This window comes from Pipistrellus hanaki (assembly GCF_964339955.1).
Source record: "Pipistrellus hanaki genome assembly, chromosome: 3".
Taxonomy (NCBI): Eukaryota; Metazoa; Chordata; class Mammalia; order Chiroptera; family Vespertilionidae; genus Pipistrellus; species Pipistrellus hanaki.
In genome coordinates this window covers 187,973,902-187,997,291 of record NC_140505.1, presented here as the reverse complement: position 1 = coordinate 187,997,291, position 23,390 = coordinate 187,973,902, and the positions used below count along the sequence as shown (strand labels likewise).

General features: G+C 53.7%; 1 protein-coding gene across 7 annotated transcripts in view; it reads right to left on the bottom strand.

The window, feature by feature from the left end:
• Positions 1-23,390, bottom strand: part of EFCAB6 (EF-hand calcium binding domain 6) — a 105,929-nt gene that overhangs the window by 70,571 nt on the left and 11,968 nt on the right. For 6 of the 7 annotated variants that reach the window (XM_084878112.1, XM_084878115.1, XM_084878116.1 and 3 more), the window contains exons 4-9: positions 22,664-22,875; positions 18,227-18,309; positions 16,187-16,253; positions 10,057-10,193; positions 6,500-6,609; positions 215-339 (exon numbers count right to left, since the gene is read on the bottom strand). In XM_084878112.1, the coding sequence (XP_084734238.1) occupies positions 215-339; positions 6,500-6,609; positions 10,057-10,193; positions 16,187-16,253; positions 18,227-18,309; positions 22,664-22,875 (734 nt within the window). Of the gene's footprint in view, positions 1-214; positions 340-6,336; positions 6,401-6,499; positions 6,610-10,056; positions 10,194-16,186; positions 16,254-18,226; positions 18,310-22,663; positions 22,876-23,390 lie in introns of those variants that run through there. The other variant, XM_084878117.1, reaches the window with a different exon arrangement.

Here is a 23,390-nt window from a genome sequence, read left to right as displayed (position 1 = left end):
GTCCTAACCAGTTCTTATAGATTTGGTGTGAGGAACAAAAGCAGGCCCTTAATCCCGGCCTCCTCACCAGTCCTGTCCTCCATGTGCTACCGTTAGGAGGAGACGGGGAGGCAGAGTTTGGGGGTGGAGGTAGGAGCAGACCTAATGTTAGCACCGGCGTCCCACCTCGTGGTGTTGCCCGCGCCCCCTCTGCCCGCACCGGAGAACACCTCACCTCCTGGCAGAAGGCCCTCCCAATTTCTTCCAAGGAGTGCTCCCCCCAGTTCTCGGGCGCCTTGGAGCAGTGCAGGAGCAGGTCCCTGGGGGCGGTTTTTGCTTGTTGATTCTCGCAGGAGGTCCCTGTAAGAATGAGAAAGCGTCAGGTGTTAATACTGTCAGAGGGACAATTAAATAGCAAATGTTTCCTTTCCATCATAACCGGACTGGGAGGAACTGAGGCTCAAATGCACCAAACCATGATGAACTATGCCAAAAATGGTGATGAAGTAATGGGATGAACATTAAAACAAATTAATCTCTTTGCTATCTTATCCTCAGATAAACTTTAGACAGCGCCAAATGTACAGGGTAGAATAATAAAACTGTAACAGTAGAAGAAAATGAAGATGAATATTACATGATACATAACATTTGTGTGAGAAGTCCTTTCTAAGGAACACTTTCAAGCCAGAAATTACTTAAATAATGACTAGGTCCAACAATACATTAATTTTTATTTGGTAAAAAACGACACACACACATAACAATGAAAGAAAAATGAGTGGGGAAAACTATTGCTAATATATATGAAAAATACAGGTTAATTTTCATAATATATGAGTAGCTTTTAGAAATCAATAAGATAACTATACTCAATAGAGCAACAGACTAATATTATAAACAGGTAATCCTACAAATATATATAAAATGGCTCAAACTCATTGGTAATTTTAAAAGTCTAATTAAAACAAGTTTGACCTATGAACCAGGAGGTCGCAGTTCAATTCCTGCTCAGGGCACGTCCCAGGATTGCGGACTCCATCCCCAGTGTGAGGCATGCAGGAGGCCACAGATCAATGAGTATCTCATCTTTGATTTTTTTTTTTATCTCTCTCTCCCTTCCCCATCCTCTCTGAAATCAATAAAAAAAATCTTTAAAAAAGCACACAGTTTAACATTTTTCTACTTGTCACGGAGGCAAGGGTTAAAGGGGATGGTGAGGAACACCGGGCACCATGCAGAGCTCATCGCAGAGAACTGGCTTTACAACAAAGGCTCATCCAGCATGAAACACTGCGTGTGTGATACTAAAAACAAGGGCCTGTCTAATTAATGGGTGGGGAGGCTTTCTTTGATATTTTCACAATTGAAAGAAAGGATGACTAACATCATTTAATTTTCATTTTAACACGTCTTTTGTATTTGCCTATGCACCTCCATCCATCCATACATTCATCATCCATCCATGAATCCATCATTCATCCATCCGTACATCCGTCTTCCATCCATCATCCATGCATCCATCCATCTATCCATCTTCCATCCATCCATGCATCCATGCATTTATGCATCCATCCATCCTTCCATCCATCCATTCATCCATCATCCATCCATAATCCATCCATCCATCCATCCATCCATCATCCATCATCCATCCATCCATCCATCCATCTATCCATCCATCCATCCATACATCCATCATACATCCATCCATCCATTCATCCATCATCCATCCATAATCCATCCAACCATCCATCCAATCATCCATCCATCCATCCATCATCCATCCATCCATCATCCATCCATCCATCCATCCATCCATCATCCATCCATCCATCCATCCATTCATCCATCCATCTATCCATCCATCCATCATCCATCCATCCATCCATCCATCCATTCATCCATCCATCCTTCCAGCCATCCATCCACCCATCCATCCAACCATCCATCCTTCCATCCATCCATCCATCCATCCATCCTTCCATCCATCCATCCATCCATCCATCCATCCTTCAATCCATCCATCCATCCATCCATCCTTCCATCCATCCATCCATCCATCCATCATCTATCCATCCATCCATCCATCCATCCATCCATCCATCATCTATTCTTCCATCCATCCATCATCAGAAACAACACTGGGAGGATAAGACACCACAAAGGACACAGTGGTAGGATTGAATAGGAGGCTACCAGGGACTGCTGTTTGTGCTTCCACGTTTCCTGCCTTTATGTTTTATTTATTTATTTTTCTCAATAAGCATGCATTGCATAATAAAAGACGATGAAATAAATCTGAAATGCAGCCGTTTTCTTTCTCCAAGCTGACTGCAGTCACAAATGGCTTCCCAGATTTACTTCCTAAAATGTCTGCAAATAAGCTGCGCTCACTGAAGCGCGCTCCTCACCACCAGCTGCAGCTCCCAGCCCGCCGCCAGCAGCTCCTTCCCCGCAGAGCTGAGCTGACAGACGGGAGGGCAGGCGCCGCCCCAGCGGCCCGGCTGCATAATAAAACGCAAGCCGGTCCTTTGGGAAAGCAGGGCCTCAGCGGCAGAGCGTGGGGAACACGGGCACTCAGACTGCACACACAGTCTCCTGGAAAGCTGGGGAAGCCGGCCCAGAACCCGGCTGACCTGGCCGCACACTCGCGGGCACTGTGCCCTGTGCCCCCGCACTCTGGACACTGTGTGCTCTGTCAGCAGCTACAGGGACACAGCACATCCCACTCCGGACACTGTGCGCTCTGACGGCTGCTCACACAGCACAGCCCACTCCGGACACTGTGTGCTCTGACGGCCGCTCACAGGGACACAGCACATCCGTAAACCACACGGCAGGCCCCGGGGTGCAGGGCTGGCACTGGCACGAGTGAGGCCTGCCCTCGGGAGCCCATCTTCCAGGCCCTGGGCAGCTACAGCTGCTGCAGCAGGCGGGCTCCAGAGCCCCTGTGCCCCATCAAGTGCCCCTCCACCAGGCGGGCTCCAGAGCCCCTGAGCCCCATCCAGTGCCCCCCACCAGGCGGGACCCAGAACCCCCTGCGCCCCATCTGGTGCCCCCCACCAGGCGGGCTCCAGAGCCCCTGCACCCCATCCAGTGCCCCCCACCAGGAGGGACCCAGAACCCCCTACGCCCCATCCAGTGCCCCCCACCAGGCGGGCTCCAGAGCCCCTGTGCCCCATCCGGTGCCCCCCACCAGGCGGGCTCCAGAGACCCCTGCGCTCCATCCAGTGCCCTCCACCCGCAGCTACTCTGGCCTCGCTCTCTAGTGCAGCTCAGTCATTCCTGCGCCTCCCACAGGCCCTGTCTCCCGGGAAGGGCGAGTGCTGGTTTGAAATGGGGTAGAGAGGAAATCGAGCCAACATCATTTCTTCATGCGCCCAAAGGCGGTGCCTTCGGAAGGAAGGCGGCAGTGGCTGCCGAAGAACTCACACTGCGCCTTCACTGAGAACCCCGCACAAGGAGGCTGCCTTCAACGGGAGGATGTGGATTTCAATCATGAAAGGCACAGGAGAAGTTTAAAGGGAAAGCAGGCATGAGGACGATGTGATTGGGATGGTCCCTACGGCTGGGTATAGAAGGTAGGCTGGAGAGGCACGCTGGCGACGATGACCTGGCGAGCAGGCAGCAGCGAGCACTGGGCTGATGCTGCAGGAGCAGGAATTGCAGAAGAATCGCTACATACACATCTCACATTTAAGCAGATCACATTATGAGACATGTCGTTAATTTATGTGTCCCCGATAACGCCTGCTGCTAATTATTGTCAAATGAAAAATGAGGTTTCCATGGTGAATTGAAATTGTACTATAAAACCTTCTTAAAGAGGAAAAGAGAGTAAAAAAAAAAAAAAAAATAGGGGGAAATTACCAGCAGGAAACTGAAGCAGAAAGAAGCTTAACACGCCAGCCGGAAAGCTTTGCTTCCAATTACTGCAGGTTGGCTCACATGGAACTGACCCTCCAGCCGGAAACAATGATAAACTCCGGCCAAAGCGTACACAGAGAACGGCTGCGGGCGCTGGAGAGCAGCCGACAGGCTGGGGCTGCACTGGAACCCGCCGTGACGCTCAGTGCGCTGCTTCTGGCTGGCCTCCAGCCCAAGAGCAAGCCGCCGCCAGAAGCATGCTGAGTGGCTGGAATTTGGAATCAACCCAGGGTCTGGCTGGGTTTCACACCAGAAAACAGCGTCAATGACCAGCACAGCATGGGAGAGGAAGGCGGGAAAGCCCACACGGCAAGGCAAAGAGCAGGCTGTGACTGTCTCTGCCCAGATCTCTGGCTGCCCCCCACAGCTGGCAGAGCAGCCCACAAAGCCCAGCCCAGAGGAGACCGAAGGTTCGGTTAGCAGTGACCTCGGGAAGGCGGACATTAAGGGCTGAATGTAGGAAAACTGGCTGCTAAACACAAAATCCTTCAGGGGAACTACAGAACCCCTCTCCACAACGCCGAGTTCACGCTATCCAGGACCAATTCCCAGACATGGGGGGCAGGGCAGGGGGGGGAGGGGAGCGGGGAACAGGAAACTATGATCCACCTTCAAGAAAAATGTGATCAATAAAGACCAAACTTGAGATGACCTGAAGGTTGAAATTGGAAGGTTAAAATGTCAAAGCCTTTTACATTTAAAACCAGTGTTTGAGAATATAAAACGGTGCCGGGAGCACTCGCTGTTCGGAGTTAAGCTGAAACCAGACGGCAACAAGCCCTCCTGAGGGACTCCATCACAGGCGGTGAACTCTGAGGCAAGACACCCCTGGCCCCAGGGGGCACAGGCCCTCAAGGGGCATCTCCACCGGCTTGCCTCAAACACGTGCTCTCCGGAGCGCCCGGCCCTGCCCCTACAGAGCCAGCCCGCAGGGACAGCTTGGGCGCTGCTGACGCGGCTGGGATAAAGGAAGGAAAGCCTGCCCGGCCTGCGTTGCTCAGTGTTTGAGCATCAACCTGTGTGTCAGGGGTCACAGTTCGATTCCCAGTCAGGGCACATGCCTGGGTTGTGGGCTTGATTCCTATTGGGGGGCGGAGGGGAGGGCAGGAGGAAGCTGATCAATGGTTCTCTCTCATCACTGATGTTTCTCTCTCTCACCCCTTTATCTATGAAATCAATAAAATATATTTTTTAAAAGAGACGCTTTTCCTTCTCCAGGTTGTCAGCCTGCATAAGCCTGGCTGTGCATGACCGACATAAACAACTCAACTCTTCGCCCTTTTATAGTGAGACTAGTGGCCCAATGCACAACATTCATGCACATTAAGAGTGGATTAGAGGGCCAAAACCGGTTTGGCTCAATGGATAGAGCGTCGGCCTGCAACCAAAAGGTCCCAGGTTTGATTCTGGTCAAGGGCATGTACCTTCGTTGCGGGCACATCCCCAGTAGGGGGTGTGCAAGAGGCAGCTGATCGATGATTCTCTCTTATTGATGTTTCTAGCTCTCTATCCCTCTCTCTTCCTCTCTGTAAAAAATCAATAAAATATATTTTTAAAAAGTGGATTAGAGGAAATATTTTAATATTGCTATTACCCTTTCTTTATATAGAAATGTCAGAGATGAATGGAAATTAGTAAAATGTATATAAAAATTTTCTTCCTCTCAGAGTCTGGGGTGCACCATGGGAACCAGAGTCAAGTCCCTGCTCACCCACAAGCACCTTGGAATCGTGTGAGACTCAGATCTGGCTAGCCCCACCCACATTGGGCTAGATCCAGACCCGGCTGCCCCACCCTCAAGCCCTGCTGGGTGGGAAGTGGGGCCTGAGGTCCCCTGGCCTGGCTCCGGGACGTGGGGTGCGGCCTCAGGTCCTCCATCAAGCCCTGCTGGGTGAGGGGCAAGCCCTGCTGGGTGAGGGGCACAGCCTGAGGTCCCCCAGCCTGGCGCCAGGGCGGGGGATATGACCTGAGGTCCCCTGTCAAGCCTCACCAGGCAGGGGTGCAGCCCCAGGCCCCTGCCCTGGCCCAGTGCACGCAGCCTCAGGTCCCTGCTGACTGCTCATTAAGGGCACTCGGACTCCGCTGCGGGCGCAGCCATCTTGTGTTATGGAATCCCTGCCTCTGCTGTGGGCACAGCCATCTTATTACAACGTGATGGTCAATTTGCATATTCTGTCTTTATTAGATAGGATTCTCCTCACCATTAAAGGAATAACATCTTCGTTATCGAAAACTTTTGAAAATAAGGAAGCAGCAGAAAGAACTAAACAGCCCCGGAGACAGATCACTTAAGGACAGTCTGCATTTTGGAATTCCTTTTCAACCATTTGCTGATATTCCACAGACATTTTCCATGTTCCCATGACCTTTGTGGAGAGCATGGCCCATGGCGGCACCGCACTGTGCGGTGCGCTGCGGCTCACTTACCTTCCTCTTGGCAGACATCCATGTTCCTCTGCTGTTGCAGGATCCCAGGACTCCTCTGGGGATAACTCCCATATTCAAGGCCGTGTCCTCAGCACAGGTCCGCAGAAGAGGACTCGCATGCCACGGCTACTGACATCGTAGCCCAGTGCTTAACAATACGTACCTAGATCTCCCAAATACTTGAGGTGTAAGTTGTTATTTATGCTGAGGTTCTTCAGAAAGGCATTGTAATCCACTGGGATGTCCTTGTTAATGCTGTAGAACTCCGCAAACCTAAAACAGAAACGCTCCTTAGTGACAGCGATGGTGAGACAGACGACAAACGAAGCACGTCTGTTACTAAGGCACCGTCCCCACGAGGGGTGGCGCTCACTGTAACGGTGTTCTAGCTGGAGCTGGAGTTACAGTGCACCCGGAAATGCCACCCTTTAATAGACAGATACTTCCGAGGAGAGCCCTCCCTCTGTCTACAGGCAGGTGCGCATGGAGGCCAACAGGGCAGGATCACCGGGGGACCCGCCCAGGGGGAAGGCTCTGCCTGGGACGTGCTGGGGCGGGGGGCGCAGCCTGAGGCCCCCCGTCAAGCCCCGCTGGACAGGGGTTGTGTTCTGAGGTTCCCGGCTGGTGCTGGGGTGGAGGGCTCAGCCTGAATTCCCCCAACCCAGCACTGAGGGTGCACCTTGAGATCCTCTGTCAAGCCCCACTGTGTGGGGGGCGTGGCCTGAAGTCTCCTGTCAAGCCCCACCTGGTGGGGGTGTGGCCTGAGGTTTCCCCAGCCTGACACCAGGGCAGGGGGCGTGGCCTGAGATCCCCTGTCAATTCCCATGGGGGGCGGGGAGGGCGCAGCCTCGGTCCCTGCTGATTGCTCCTTGGGGCTCCTGTGGGAACTTGCCCTCTGCTGTGGGTCAGCCGTCTTTGTGAGGAGTGACGGTCCGTTAGCACAGTCCCTCTTTGTTAGACAGGATGACGGTTTTTGAAGGTTTGGTTACATTATCTCCATATGTGATGGTTTCTATAATTATTTAATCTCACACTGCTTCCTACACATTTAGTAATTACCTCTTAAAGATTTATCTTCCTGTTTTCCAAATTTAACAAAGATGCCCTATGCTCGTCACAGCACACACCTTTGTTCCTCGTGATGCACCTGCTATTGTTCTCCTCGGAAATTACCCCGGGATCTGACAGCTGCCAGACTCAGTGACGAAGCCCGAGGCTCCCCTCACCCACAGGGTGTCTCCTGCGAAGAGGCTGCAGCCTTTTTCAGTCGCCGAACTCTAGACGGTGTGGGCTGCTGGGCTGCCACAGGGAACGGGCGCTGGTGGGAATCTCCTCACCAGCCTCCCATCTGCTGTGAAAACCAGCGACCCTCCACACTGGTATCTGCTCCCAGTGCCCGCTGCACAGACACTGCACACAGACAGACAGACCCACGTGAGGCCTGGGCGAGGCTCCTCCAGGTAATATTCCCCAGCGAAGCCTGCCCTCCCGAGCGCACAGTAGCTCAGAGGTTTTTGTGGAAGATATTTTATTTTTATTTTGTTTTATTTTATTTTATAAGAACGAAGGCCTGGGAGTCAGAATCACTCCTAAGATGCCACAATTCAGGCCACGTTCCCAGGGACCTGCACTCCACGCCCACGCCGACCTCAGACAGGTGGCGGCGCACTGCAAGGACCAAGGGAAAGACACCAGCTGACCCCGCAGCCGCTCCAGGGCCACCGCTGGACCTGAGCCCGGGGCTCCTGGCCTGGGCAGCCGACGGGCCGCTGGTGAGGAGGAGCGACGGCGTTGTGTGTCTCCAGGCTGCTCACCCGTTTCACCTGCACCCCACACTGCCGCCTGTAAGGCAGGGGAGGGCAGGGCTGAAGATGGGAACGGGAAAAGGGAAGGCCCTGGGTCTCGGGTCGGCGATGAGGTATAAAACCCGGTGAGTGTTTCCCCCGCCGCTGGTTCACATCGCTGCCCGGCATCCTGCAGTCTGCAGAGAGCTCTGTGCCCAGAGGGGCGCTAACAGCTCAATGTGGGCATGGCACCGCGGGCACGCTTTGCACAGAATCCATGTATGTCTGTGGAATCCTCACACCATCCCTGCCAGGCAGGCTCCCCACCACCCTTCCTTTAAGAGGAAACTGAGTCTCAGAGAAACTGAGGGAGGGCAGAGCACAAACCGGACCCCAAGCCCAGGCCACGCCCACCACACCAGGCCCTGAGGCTGGAATTAAACAGAACACCGTTAGATTAAACAGACAAGGATTCAAAATGCAGTGTTTCCTGCTCAAAAACGGAAAAGGCAGCGTTAACCCAGAAGCAGCTTCTCGGGGAAAGCGTGTGCGTGAGCTTCCGCAGACAGCTTTAGAGCAATTGGGGGAACGGCTGCTTTGATGGTCCGCGCCTCCATCTTCGCAATCCGCTCGCCTCTCGCCTTATCACGAACACGGCATTGTTTCTGGGCTTAAGAAACCTCAAATAAAACGTGTGGAGCCTTTATTATTCAGTGCCGTGCGATGGGGAAGCAGACAGCGGCATTTTTTATGGATTTACTAGGTTGGAGACGGCAGTGCCAAACGCAGGGTTTATTGTCAAATAAAACGGTTCTGCTTTTTGATTGCCGGCTTTAAAGCGCTGCTGTGCTCTATAATTGCGTGCACGAAATTATTTAATTTGTTTTGTTTGGATCTTATTCTGGACACTTTCCCAGCCGGGAAGATGTAAAAATTAAAACATCTATTATGGCTTTTGTATGCTGAGGTGGGTGATAAAGAGGAAAAAAGGAATTATTCAAAAGACGGGGAGATATCCATTTTTTAAATGTCTCCTTGCTTTTCAGATCCCGCAGTGCCTGCGACAGCCAGGCGCCCGCTTGACTTCCGGCCACAGGAGCGCAGCTCTGCCCCCAACAGAGGCAACAACGTCTCGTCACTGCTGCAAGGACGCCCTGGCCGGGCAGCTCAGCTGGTTAGAGCATCGTCCCCATACACCAAGGTTTGGGGTTCGATCCCCAGTCAGGGCACATACAAGAATCAAGCCATGAATGCATAAATAAGTGGAACAACAAATTGATATCTCTCTCAAATTGATTTTAAAAAATTAAAAATACTGTGCAAAGAACCACAGGGAGCCATTTCCGTAGCCACATCAGTGTTGGGGTGAACCACTGAGGCTAGGCACTCCCCTTGGTGGCCTGGAGGGTATTGACAGAAGTGGGAAGGGGAGGAGCTGAGCCTCTGTAAGTGAAGTTAAACATGGATCCTCCTAGCGGCTCCCATTCAAAACTCAGGAGGCACTGAAGCCAGCACCGGGCTGCTGCCACGGGACCTGAGTTACCGGAGGCTCCGCTCCATGCCGGGGCAGCTCCACACGCCCAGGGCTTCCGAACCCAGGACAGCGGAAGGTCCCTCGCTGTCCCCTTCGGGACGCCCCAAGCCCAGCAGGAGCAGCCCTCCGAGACAATTAGCTGAGTCAGCCCGGGAATAAATGTGGAGCCTCCTTCTCCTAGCCCCGGGCTGTGAGTGGAGGAGCGGGACAGCTGGTGCGGGGTCACTTCCTGGAGATGCAGGGCCCAGGCCAGTGACTCCCACCCTGGGTGCCGAAGGACTCAGAGCCGTCAGCGCTCCCTGTGGAGACTCCACGAGAAGAGTGGAGACGAAGGGAGGGAGGGAGGAGGACAATGTGGGGATCCAAAGAACTGACAGGCCCCTTGGGAATGGTCTCACTCACTTCCGATACTCCTCCTCTGTCATCCTCAGGCAGAAGGTCTCCAGCACCCGCCGCAGCTCGCTGGGCAGCATCCGGCCCGTCCTGTTCACGTCGATGAGGCTGAGGGCGCGGACCACGGCCTTGATGTTTCTGGAGATCTGCACGGGAAGCCGTTGGGGAGAGGTCAGAAGACCCGGGCTGAAAACCAATGGCCACGGGCAGCGTGTTCGCTGTGGACGCCGCTGGCAGGACACGGTTCAGAGCCCGCAGCCGTGGCTGCTGCGTGGCGTGTGAGGGGGAGACGCTGTGCGTTATGGAATGCTGTCAGGGCAGTGCTCCCTGTAACCGGCCTCGGAACGTTTTTAAACCTTTCCGCGGTAAAGCGGTCAGTCTCACGCACAGGCCCCCCTGTAAGCCACAGGCAGCAGCCGCTTTGTGCCCGCCGCTGGCACCCAGCTCCGCGCCTGAAAATGCCAGCTCCTGCTCCTCACAGCCACGTGCAGAGGCTCCTCCTGGGAGCTTATGGAACCATGACTGAATGGAACCATGACTGAACTTCACCGTCTGACTTAAAATTCACCACGGCAGCCGAAACCGGTTTGGCTCAGTGGTAGAGCGTCGGTCTGCGAACTGAAAGGTCCCGGGTTCGATTCTGGTCAAGGGCATGTACATTGGTTGTGGGCACATCCCCTGTAGGGGGTGTGCAAGAGGCAGCTGAACGATGTTTCTAGCTCTCTATCTCCTTTACTCTCTGTAAAAAAATCAATAAAAATATATTTTAAAAATAAATAAATAAAATTCACCACGGCAAGTGCGTGCTGATGTCACAGTGAAGGGCACCTCAGAGCCGAGCTGAGCTCCTGCCTTCAGCCACGCAAATTTAGAGGAAGGAGACACCCTTGGGCTCCGTGTGCCCAGCGCAGAGCCACGTGGCTGACTTGGGAGAGGCAGGGGGAGCGGGTCCCCACTGTCAGATAACACTGAGGTTCAGGGAGGCCATGGGAGCCACCCAACGTCAATCCTTAACCTCCGCCCCGCAGAGGAGAGAAGGCAAGAAGCTGCCATGGGAACAAGAACCTGCCTCCGGCGTTTGCATGTTCTGTTCCCGGGCCCGGCACCTGCCCGGGGAGCCTCTGGCTGCTCTCCACTGCACCTGGGTCTCGGCCCAAACGTCGTATCACAACGGCCTCTCCTGGGCACGTGCAGAAGATGGGAAGGACCCGCCCCGCTTCCTCCAAGTACTTCTCACCAACGAACACCATGCTTGTTCCCCTGTCTCCTGGAGTGTCTGCTCCGCTCATGGCCCCCCTCACGGCTCCCTCACCTGCTTGGCGAAGGCCTCCCTGGGGCCTGGTCGCCTGCCGAATGCAACAGGGTCACCGCACACCGTCACCTGCGTGGCAGTTACGTGGCAAGTCCCATGCTAGGTTCCACACATGTCCCACTTCTGACCGCCAGAGACTGGCAGAGACGATCAAACACCGACACTGGGGCCGCTGAGCGAGGAGGAGGGGGTCCGTGGCTGAGGGGGCCCCTCGGCTCCAGCCCCTGGCCAGAAAGCGCAGGCCCGGCCACAGAGACCACGTGCTCCCACGGCCACATAACTCCCCACACCCGGTCTGTGGCAGACCGCGCTCACCTCCCCAGCGGAGCGAGGGCACGGCGATGTGCTTTTTAAAACCCAAAGCGCCCATATGGCTCTGCAGCGGGGAGCAGCCAGGCTGGCACGGAGCCCCCACCCCGGCCGCGGCTCCAAGTCTCTCATCGTTTGTCAGACGGAGTTTGGCAGGTCTGCGCTGAGCTGCAGATGGCGGCTCAGCGAAGGCGCGGAGAGGGCCTCGCTTCAGGATCGGCCCGCGCAGGGTGGAGGGAAGCAGAGTGGAGGGACCAGCGTGCGGGTCACAGTGGCCATGCCCCGGGCCTGCCCCACGTTTCCATGCCCTGGCAGCGGCGGACAGGAGAGACAGGGAGGGTGGCTCGGGCAGCACTCCTGTCCAGGCCGGCTGGACATGGGTGTTCGGTGTAACTGGGACAAGTCTGCGCGGAGAGCCAACTGTCTCGGAGCCTCCTGCGTGTGTGCCCACCCCGACTGACTGGGGGTCTCAGTCTGCTCTGTGACTTCCATCCTGACATCTGGCCTCCCTCCCCGCTCCCTCTGGCCTCTGCTCTCCGGGTGCTCCATTCCCACCCTTCAAACCCCACGGCTTCCTGGGGGGAACTGGGGCACGGTCAGCGGAAGGAGAGGGCCTGTCTCCTGCTCCCCCACCCCATCCAGCCGGCTTCTAGAGGAGAATGTGGCCGTGCCCTGTGACTGCGCAGACAGGCCAGGAGAGGGCGCCCTGCGGCCCGGCCTCAGTGCCTAAGGGCCGGTCCCTCTCCTGTGTTCCAGGTGCGGAAGCTGTTGCCCACTTGTGTGTGTGCCTCCAAGCAAAGAATGGTCTTCCACGTCTAAATGGCTGGGGGGAAACAAGAGTGGTATTTTGTGACATGTGAACCATATGTGGATTACCGAGGGCTTCCCAGGCTCCTAAGAAAACGTTATTGGCGCCACCATAACGTTTATTTACATACTAGGGGCCCAGGGCACAAATTTGTGACCTCGAAGGGAACTGTGGGCCATGAGGTTGCGGTAGGCACAGGGGCGGGTCTCAGCCCATCCTCTGCGCCCCTGCCCGACCCCTCCAGCCACAGTCCCTGGTTCCCTGGCAGCCCATGTGCTGACGGCACCAGCCCCACTCTCACCACTGATGGCGCAGAGTGATTAGGGCCGGAACCGAGTAGGTGAGAGTGGGGCTGGTGCCATCAGCGGGCACAAGCAGTGGCTGCTGCTCCAATCACCCCTCAGGAGCAGGGGGAGGTGGAGAAGCCCTCAGGGGCAATAGGTCGCTTGCACCCACTGATGGTACCAAGTGATTGGGACTGGCAGCGGGCACCAACAGCAGGTGCAAGTGGGGCTGGCGCCAGCTATGGGTGCAAATATTGGGCAGGACTGCGGCACACATGAGCAAAGAATTTTCAGTAACCACCCAAGGCTCGCCCCAATGACAGCGACCAGTGCCCCACCTTGGTCTGGCGCCCCCGTTCCCCGGCACCACCATCCCACTCGCGGGGCAGAGCACGCCCAGGGCCTCCCAGCCAGGCACCGTCTCAGTGTCCCCTGCTCACCGCGCACCTGTCACCACAGTTACATCCATTTTACATGTAAGGAGGACATTTTTAAATGGAACCACGAAAAAGGAGTTCTTACAATAAACACATCAGTGCTCATTTCCCTCATTATTCCACTTTTGGCTGTTTCGTATAAAATCTTTAATTAAACTTTTTCTTTGAAATCGTCGTTACCAACCAGAAGAAAGGACGGGGACGGAGGAAGCACAGCTGTGCAGACAGGAAGCCCATTCGGGACTAAATGGACCGGAACGGGGCGGCGGCCTGCCGGCTCCGCTCGGAGTCTGGCTCTGCATCCTCCCAGCGCCGGCTAACTTGTCACTTTATATCAGTTCCATCTGTTTGCTCTGCAGCGTATTGGCTTCCCACCGTGAACACTTCCTATTTACCAGCTGGTAGCGGTGCGCCAAACCAGATAGGGAAAAATTAGAGGCGTTCAGAACCTCATAAACAAACTCTCCGTTCGGGCCCGGCGGGCGGAGCGCCGGTGGCGCCACCTCCGCCTCCTGACACCGCTCTCGCCGCCCTGGGCCCCTGCACACGAGCATCACCGCCTCCACCGAGGCTGGCACACGCTCACAGAGCCTCACACGAGACCCATGAGCACGGAGGAAAGGGGCCCACTGCAAGGTCAAGGCAACCTAAACATCAGAGCTGCTATCCCGGAGCAAACACCCAAACTCTGGCGTGGGTTTCCTTGCTGTTCTATGAGCACAGGCCACGCAAACCTCCCGCATGTTTGATTCGTTGTTAAAATGCGTCCCTGCCACGTGCAGCTTAAAGGGCTTCTGGAGAACCCTACCACCTCTGCACCCCGACAGCCAGGAAACCAGCCGGAGGCTGCAGGCTCAGTGCGCTCAGCCGCACGCCCAGCGAGGCAGGTCCGAGGGCTCCCACCTGCTCCCCGGCCCCGCACCGCTGTAAACACTCACCCTGTGAGTTACTGTGCGTGGGTTCGCCACACACAGGAAACATTCTTTTAAAACAAATAAGAAGATAAACCTAGTCTGAAATAAGTCTGCTGTTCAGAATCCTGGCTTTCGCCTCCCGGGAAGCCTTTGGTAAGGCAGGACGAGAGCAGCCACACGGGTCCTGGAGGAGGAGTGTTTGCAGCTTCACTTTCACAAAGTGGCTGTGCCCGTCAGGTGACATCCTCCAGATCACACGCGGGCGCGGGCGGAGCTGTGACACCTGTGATTGACAGGCGTCTCCGCGGGAGACAGCGCCTCCCAGCAATCGGTGCCAACAGCTCTGCGTATGCTAATTCCCTCCAGATGAGCGAGGCATGAGTTCAAATATCTGCCCAGAGCCATCCACCGGAGGGGGGGGGGGGGGGGCGCGGGGTGCCGCACAGGAGATGCAGGAATCACGGGGCGCCTGCGCCTGGCCCAGGGCCTCGCTCCGGGCCTGAGGCTCGCACGCGGCAGGCGGTATGTCCGCTCGGACGCGCTGTGATCCTGGCGAGGCTCGTTTGCAGAGTGGCTGTAACTGGTTGTTTCTTTCCTCCTCAAGCCGTAATTTTAAGTGTCTTGTTTTTAGGACAATCCACCTTTTTAAGGAGTGAGCCTACCATCACTGTGTCTTTTCCTCCTGGGTATCACAGGCCAGGCGAGCAGGCCGCCTCTCACTTCCTGATGCTTCTGAGATGCCGAGGCAGCCGGGTGCCCCATGAGCACAGTTAGACCGCCGGGTGGATGCCTGGCAGACACGATGTTCGGACCCCATGGCACCGGGCTGGGACCAGCTCTCTGCAGGGGACTACGTGGTACTGAGCACACAGCCTGGGCTCAGAGGGTGTTTGTTAATCCTTCCTCTCCTGTGTTAACTGAGTTCCACGTTCTTGAACTCTGGGCCTCTCCCACGCTGGTGCAGGGCAGGGCTGGGGTTAGAAAAGGACGGGGGTGGACGGACGGTCGGTGCAGGTTCCCTCTCAGCTGCCCAGCACTCTCAGTAATTCCCGCCCTCACGTCCACACCCTCCCCGCTGATGCAGCGGCATTCCTGATCCACGGCGTGTTTATGTCGATAGGATGTCATACACAGTTGACTTTCCTGGGAGAATTTCATGATTAACTGTTTATGAAGACACAAGTTAAAGATGTACCCACCAATAATATCGATCGTGTGACGTGTCTTACAGAAGGACAAATGGACCGCCACGGAGGCAGCCAGCGCATGTAGCTGGTGCCCGCCCCCCTGGGCCCCGGGAGCTGGGTGCGGAGCAGACCATGTCCCACACGATCACACACAGACGTGCGGCCTGGCGCTCAAGGCCTCCACCGGGAACACTCAGACACACACACTTTGTGGATTTCTGGCTATTTTTGATATTCAAATGTATGAAAATCTCACAAGACTTCAAAAAAGAAAGAAAATTTGTCACATTTCAAACCAACATATTGAATCCAATAAATTAAGCCATGATTCTCAAACTGCTCGTGCAACTGACAGGTTCAAATGCATTTTAAAAAGGGGTCTGATTCCAAGCCCCAAATGCCATGAACGTGCCCCTCCCCCCATCTCCGCCCCCTCCCACAAGCTGGGCGCTGTGACGCCACCGCAACCAGCAAACGGGGGGGAAGCTACAGGCTCCTTCTCTCAGCGCAAGGCCCTTCTGTGACCCCTCCCGTGGTCTCCCTGAGGCCCCTGGCTGCTGCCCCGTGCTGCACATGATTGGCCCTTACTGCTAAAAAGCGGTAGTTTTCTCAAAGAAAACACTGCTTCAGTCTGAGACAACAGAAAGGGCAGCCCCACGATATCATTCACTAGTTAACGGGAAGGTCACTGACGTTCCCGGACCTCGGGGCGCTCAGCAGGCCCCCGCCATGCCCGGGGCCTCTCGCGGGCCTGTGCTGTGAGTTCTGTTCAGCCGAAAGCTCTGACCTGGGAACGCAAACCGCAAGCCGCGGCTCAGGCCGCACGTCTCCCGCTGCCCACAGTGACTGCTCTTGAGGGCGGGAAGCAGCTGACAAGCTCTCCGTTACCTTCTCTCCTATGAGGATTTCCAGTTCTTTCAGTGTCCGGCCGCCATTCACTCCGCCTCCATTGCTCCTTAGGGACAAAAAAGAAAAACTCGTTAAAATGTAGCAAGGCAATGTTGACACAGGGCAGAGGTTGGCAAACCGCAGCTCCGAGCTGCATGTGGCTCGAGAGCCACGGTTTGCCGACCACTGACGTAGGGCACACAGAGATCAAAATGAGAAGGGTTACTAAACTGTGCATTTTAACTTTTATATTTTTACCAGTGGCCCAGTGCACAAAATTTGTGCACATTAAAAGGGAATTAATTAGATGAAATATTTTAATATTGCTATTTGCCCTTTCTCTATAATAGAAGTGTCAGAGATGAAAGAAAATTAGTAAAATGTATATGAAAATCTCCCTCCTGTCAGAGTTTGGTGGACGCCACAGGAACCAGAGTCAAGTCCCCACCCACCTATGTGCACCTCAAAATCACATGAGACCCAGCCCCAGCCAGCCCCACCCCTATCAGGGCATGGGTGCAGCCTCAGGTCTTCTGTCAATCCCCGCTGGGCGGGGGCCTCGGCCTTAGGTCCCCCAGTGCAGCCTCAGGACCCCTGGCCCCGGCATGACAGCGTGATGTCGTGACAACCATTTGCATATTAGCTCTTTAGTATATAGTATTGGTTTCAGAGAGGAAGGGAGAGGAAGGGAGAGAGAATCACTGATCAACTGCCTCCTGCATGCCCCACACTAAGGATCGAGCCCGCAGCCCAGGCCTGTGCCCTTAGCCGGAATAAAACCTGGGACCTTTCAGTCCACAGGCCCACACTCTGTCCACTCAGCTACACCATCCAGGGCTGCCCTGTGTACTTTTAAACGCGGGATAGTGCTCTGCACCACGGTCTGCCAGAGTGGGACCTCAGAACGGCTTTGCTGGGTCTGCTGGGGCCAAACCCCCTTTTGCTGGAGAGCGTCCTCACTTCTGTCCGGAAAGCTCTGAAGCTATTTCCTGACACACAGCTCCGGGGGCAGCGGCTTCTCTCAGGGCGGTGCTGATTAACCAGTTCCCTCCTGGTTTCCTGTGACCCTTCAGAAGTTACTCTGTCTCGGTGTTGACACCTGGCTTTGCCTTTGGGCTCTGTCTCTACTCCTGTCGTTCATCCAGCTTGAGATCTGCCTTCTCAGATCAGCACCTTTCACCAGTTCCGGGAAGTCCTGGGCCGCATTGGGGCGTCACTCCCAGCCCCTCTCGGGACCTGAGGGGCCTCTGGTGCAGAGGTGCGTTCCGGCTCGGTTCTCCCACCCAGCCCTCCAGGCCGCTTACCTCTTGGGCTGTGTCTAATCTGCTTGTCAAACTCACTGAAATAGAACCCATTTGCAGAAAACGTAAACAGCAATGCACAGTTTCGTTATAATTAAGGCAAAGCCTGTTGGGACAACTACCCAAATTAAGAACCAAAGCCGAACACAAAGGCCCCTGTGCCTGCTCCAATCCGAACGTTTCTCTCCTCCTGATCGTAACCGCCATCCTGGTACTTAACATGCCGTTTCCTTCTGCTTGGTTGTAACTGCACCCCCAGGTGTGTCTCCCTCACACACACAGTCCAACTTTCTTGTAAGTCACGTGAATAGGAGAGTCCTTTGTTTCTTGCTCCTTCGCTCATTCTTATGTCCATGAGATTCATTCAACTTGCTAACTACAGGTGTGTTTTTTAATTGATTTCAGAGAGGAAGTGAGAGGGAGGGAGAGAGAAGGAACAATGATGGGAGAGCATCATCCATCAGCTGCCTCCTGCATGCCCCCCATTGGGGATCAAGCCCACAGCCCGGGCCTGTGCCCTGACTGGAATCGAACTGTGACGTCCTGGTTCATGGGTCCCTGCGCAACCACTGAGCCACACCGGTCGGGCATTAAATTCTACAGGGACAAGTTTTACCAACACATCTTCCATATATATATATCTGTTGCCATGATCAGTTCTAATAACCTTATGTCTTATCTCTTATCATGAAAATTTCACGTTTTCATATGAACAATAAACAAAACAACAACCACTTACCACCTTAGAAGATGTAGGTCCACCCCGCCAAACTTGGACAGGAACTGGAGGTACGGAACCGCACCGGAGCTGGTGAGGGAGAGCTGCGTCCAAACAGGAAGAAGGACAGCCTGTTAGAGGGCTCGGACCCAAGCCGGGGCAGCGCCGGCGGAGGTGATGTGGGCGGGACACCGCTGCTCAGACCAGGGGCTGAGTGATGTGCATGCTTAGCAAGCCAGGTGCCAACAACACGAGTGCCAGGCTGCACTTCATTCAATGTCAACACGTTGTCTACAAAGTCATCTAAATCTAGATCTACCTAAAAAATAAAGCAAAAATCTATCCTGATGTGTTTATAGACACACGTGCTAATACACAGTATCTGTATATTAATGTAAATGTGATGGGTTTGGTTCCCGAGAGGAGAGGAACAGCACGGCTACCCTCTGAGCGCCAGGGAAACTGTACCTCAGACTCCCTTAGGGGAGAAAAGGTCATTCTTACATTCAAAATTCTAGCAGACATCACTGGTCAAGTGCGTCAGACTGAATGTTAGCTTACCCCCCGATGTTTGATGGACTGCTGGTGACAGCGGTACTGTGATTGAGTAAGAGGGCAGTTCTGAGTCTACACGCTGAAGTGCTTAAAGGAAAGAACCAGAAACACAAGTGACTTCTCAAACGGCTCGGACAGCATCATGTCTATTGCCGTGTGCATCATATACAGCACTGTTCACACACACACACACACACACACACACACACACAATACACAGAAAGGTCACAGAAGCAGGTGAGGTCACGTGTTCACGCTGGCACATGGGGGAGAGCTGCATTCAAACAGGAAGAAGGACAGCCTGTTAGAGGGCTCGGACCCAAGCCGGGGAAGTGCAGGCGGAGGTGATGTGGGCGGGACACCGCTGCTCAGACCACGGGCTGAGTGACGCGCATGCTCAGCAAGGGCACTGTCAGTGCCACAGGGGCCCCATCCACACTCTTCCTCTCCTGACAAAGCTCTGGGGTTTGAAATTACTTCTAAGTAAAAAGGCAAATTTTTTAAAAAGTGAAAATAACTTTTCTCCCGGCCTCCAAAAGAACTATGCAACTAAAATGAAGGGGAACATATGATCATTATACATGTGTTTATTCACGTTCACACATGCCCAGTGGCGATGGCTCCAGGTCTGCCCCGCCAGCCCCTCATTCCCTCACCCTCAGGCTCCCTGGAGCCCAGCGCGGCCTGCTCGGCACCCCAGCGGACACCTCCCCTCCATTCAGCACGCCCCCCCCCCTCCAGAGGGCGCCCCCAGTCAGGCAGTTACAGGGCCGTGTGGGAGTTAGAGGAGGGAACAGTGCCTAACAATGAGGGGTGGCAGTCCAGGAGGGCTTTCAGGAGGAGGGGGTATTTAACTCGAGGGGATACACCTCAGAATACCTAAATTCTTAGGGGAAATACCTAAGAATAAACTTATCCACGGATGTGAAAGACCTGCATTTGGAAACTTATGTGACACAGGAGAAAAAAATGGAAGAAGATACAAATAAGTGGAAGCATATGCCGTGTTCATGAACGGGAAGAATTAACATCTTTAAATAGCCATACTATCCAAAGCAATCTATTGATACAATGCAATTCCTAGCAAGATACCATGGCATATTTCACAGAACTAGGGAAATATAACAAAAATTTATATGGAGCCACGAAAGACCCTGAATAGCCACAGCAGTCTTGAGAAAGAACAACAAAGTAGGAGGAATTATGCTTCCTGACATCAAACTATACTACCAGGACATAATAATCAAAATAGCACGGCACTGGCACGAACACAGGCATAGAAATCAATGGAGCAGAGCCCAGAAATGAACCCACACCTTTATGGTCAATTAATACGTACCTACATTTTAAATAAAAGCTTTATTAAGATAACACTTACATATTATCCAATTCACCTTTAAAAATATACAAGTTAGTGGTTTTTAATGTAACTGCAGAGTTGTGCAACTACTCCCCAATTCCTGAACATTCCACCACCCCAGAGAGAAACTCCGTATTTCTTAGCAGCCTCTCCTTACTCCCCTTCCCCACCCCGCTCCCTGACAACCATTAATCTACTCTGTCACAACAGATTTGCTTATTCTGGACATTTCCTGTAAATGGAACGGCACATTGTATGAATTTTGTGTCTGGCTTCCTTCCTTTAGCATGTTTTCAGGGTTCCTCATGTTGTAGCATGAGTCAGTATTTCCCTCTTTTTATGGCCGAATAATATTCACTGCATGGACAGGCCACCTGCTGTCAGGTGAGGGCCCTTGAGTTGTTTCCACTCGTTGGCCTTTGTGAACAGTGTGCTGTGACTGTTCAAGGCTACTTCTGCCAACACTGCGACATGGCGCGCAGAGACCAAGGCCGTATTCCTACCCTCGTCAGCAGAAACTCAGTTGTGGCCTGATCACAACACCCGAAGTCAAACATGCCAACGTGGTTCTTAACATTAAAAACTGGAGTGTGTGGCTTAGTGCAGCGTTTTTCAACCGCTGTTCCGCGGCATACTAGTGTGCCGCGAGATGTTGCCTGGTGTGCCGTAGGTGCAGACAAGACAAGAATTTTATAATTTTTCACTATTTTGTTTACTTAATATTTCATAATAAAGTAATTATAAAATACTTTCTTTGTGTTTATTTGATTCCTATTCAAGAGAATTACTTTATATATAGTCAATATAGGCACAGAGTTAAATTTTTTAACATTTTCTAATGGTGGTGTGCCTCATGATTTTTTTCATGAAACAAGTGTGCCTTTGCCCAAAAAAGGTTGAAAAACACTGGCTTAGTGGATAGAGCATCGGCCTACAGACTGAAGAGTCCCAGGTTGGATTCTGGTCAAGGGCACATGCCTGGGTTGCGGGCTCAATCCCCAGGAGGGGCAACTATCAACCCTTTCATAGCTCCCTCGCTGAACAGAGATCCCCTCCAGGGTGGCCCGTCTGGCTGCTCTGCACTGGGTTGAGCACATAGTAGATTCTCAGTGACCCTGGGATGCAAGAACAAATGCCGAAACCCTGCCGAAACCGGTTTGGCTCAGTGGATAAAGAGCATTAGCCTGCCGACTGAAGGGTCCCAGGTTCAATTCCGGTCAAGGGCATATACCTGGGTTGCGGGCACATCCCCAGTTGGGGGGTGGGGTGCAGGAGGCAGCTGATCAATGATTCTCGCTCATTGATGTTTCTAACTCTCTATCCCTCTCCTTTCCTCTCTATATAAAAAAATCAATTATATATATATATATATATATATATATATATATATATATATATATATATATATATTTTTTTTTTTTTTTTTTTTTTTTTTTTTAATGCCGAAACCCAGCAGCCCAGACTTACGGTACGATGGCGTGACTTACACTTTACAGCTGGATGGTGGTGCAGGAGCCATACGTATTCAGTAGAAACTGTACTTTGGGTTTCGTTCTTTTCCGGGGCCAGTGACACCGGGCAGTGGCCGCAGCTCCCAAGCAGCCCCGTGCTCACCAGGGTCAACAATCAGTACCATCCAGTGTACTCATTGTGTTGGAGCAGGGGTCGGCAAACTCATTAATCAACAGAGCCAAATATCAACAGCACAATGACTGAAATTTCTTTGGAGAGCCACATTTTTTAAACTTAAACTTCTTCTAATGCCACTTCTTCAAAATAGACTGGCCCAGGCCGTGGTATTTTGTGGAAGAGCCACACTCAAGGGGCCAGAGCCGCATGTGGCTCATGAGCCTGAGCTTGCCGACCACGGTGTTGGAGGGTCTGCTCCCCGTCACTGAGTGCCCGGAGCACGGCGGCGTGGCCTGGCCAAGCCAGGATGTTCCTGGGCTCGGTGTCCAAATGCATTTCCCAGGACAGTTTCCGCTGCCAGGGTTTATCAGGAGGCACACCCTGGTAGTCAAGGAGCATCTGTACCAAGTTCCAAAATGCAAGTTGGGCCCGGCCAGTGTGGCTCAGTGGCTGAGCATCGACCTATGAACCAGGAGATGGTGGTTCATTCCCAGTCAGAGCACATACCCACGGTGTGGCTCAATCCCCAGTGTGGGGCATGCAGGAGGCAGCCGATCAATGATTCTCTCACCATTGATGTTTCTCCCTCTCTCTCTCTCTCTCTCTCTCTCTCTCTCTCCTTCCCTCCCTCCCTCCCTCCCTCCCTCCCTCCCTCTCTGAAATCAATAAAAATATATTTTTAAAAATGCAAGTTGACCAAATGCTTTATCCATTGGAAGCTTTATAAAACAAGACAAAACAAAACAAACAAAAAAAGAAAAGAAATTGATTGTAACGGTGCCACGTGCAAATTAGGACCAGCGTTTACCCCAGCTATGCCCACGCGAGGAGGTGGTGTGAAGAGAGCGTGCGCCGCTCCCGGGCCGCTGCTGCCCGCTCGCTGCCACCACCGCTACCACCAGGCGGCGCCCTACCTGGGCCAGCACGTCCTGGAACTGCTCCCGGGTGAGCGACAGCAGGAAGGTGCTGACCACCCGGCGCAGCTCGCTCTTGGACACCATCATGCTGCGGCCGGGGTCGAGCAGCTGGAAGGCTTTCAGCAGCTCGTCTCCTTTGTTGGTAATTTTTTGAAGTAAAATCCGTTTAACATCTGAGAAGGACAGTATCGGATTTGCAGTGGTTGTGGCTGTAAGAGAAAAATGGCTATTTAGTAACGTGCTTAGAGCTCAGCGGCCAAAACCCTCGCCTTGTGGCCTGGGCCAAGCCGCCTGTGAGGCCTGGTCTCGGTGGAATGACAGAAGCAGGGACAGAGAAGCACCAGGCAAAGACGGCGTAGGGCACTGCAGGCGGGCAACCGGGTGACACCAGGTGGTGGCTGCAGGTCCCAAGCAGCCACGCGCTCACCGCTGGGTGCGCTGGCGGGTGCTCTGGCGTCTGGGCCCCTGGGAGGAGAGGGCTGGCTGCGCGCCTGAGGGAGGGAAGGGCCTAACCCTCCCTCAGAGATGCTCACGGTGCAGCATGGCCACGCGTGGATCCCAGACGCCACGGACTCGCGTGGCACGCACTCATACTGCTCTCCCGCAGCCCGCCCGGCCCGGAGTGCCAGCTGTGTCCACTGTCACAGAGGGACCCTCCTGGCCATTTACATCTCCGTCCTGAAGTCTTATTTCAGACTTTCATGGACATTTTTAGTTGCTTTCT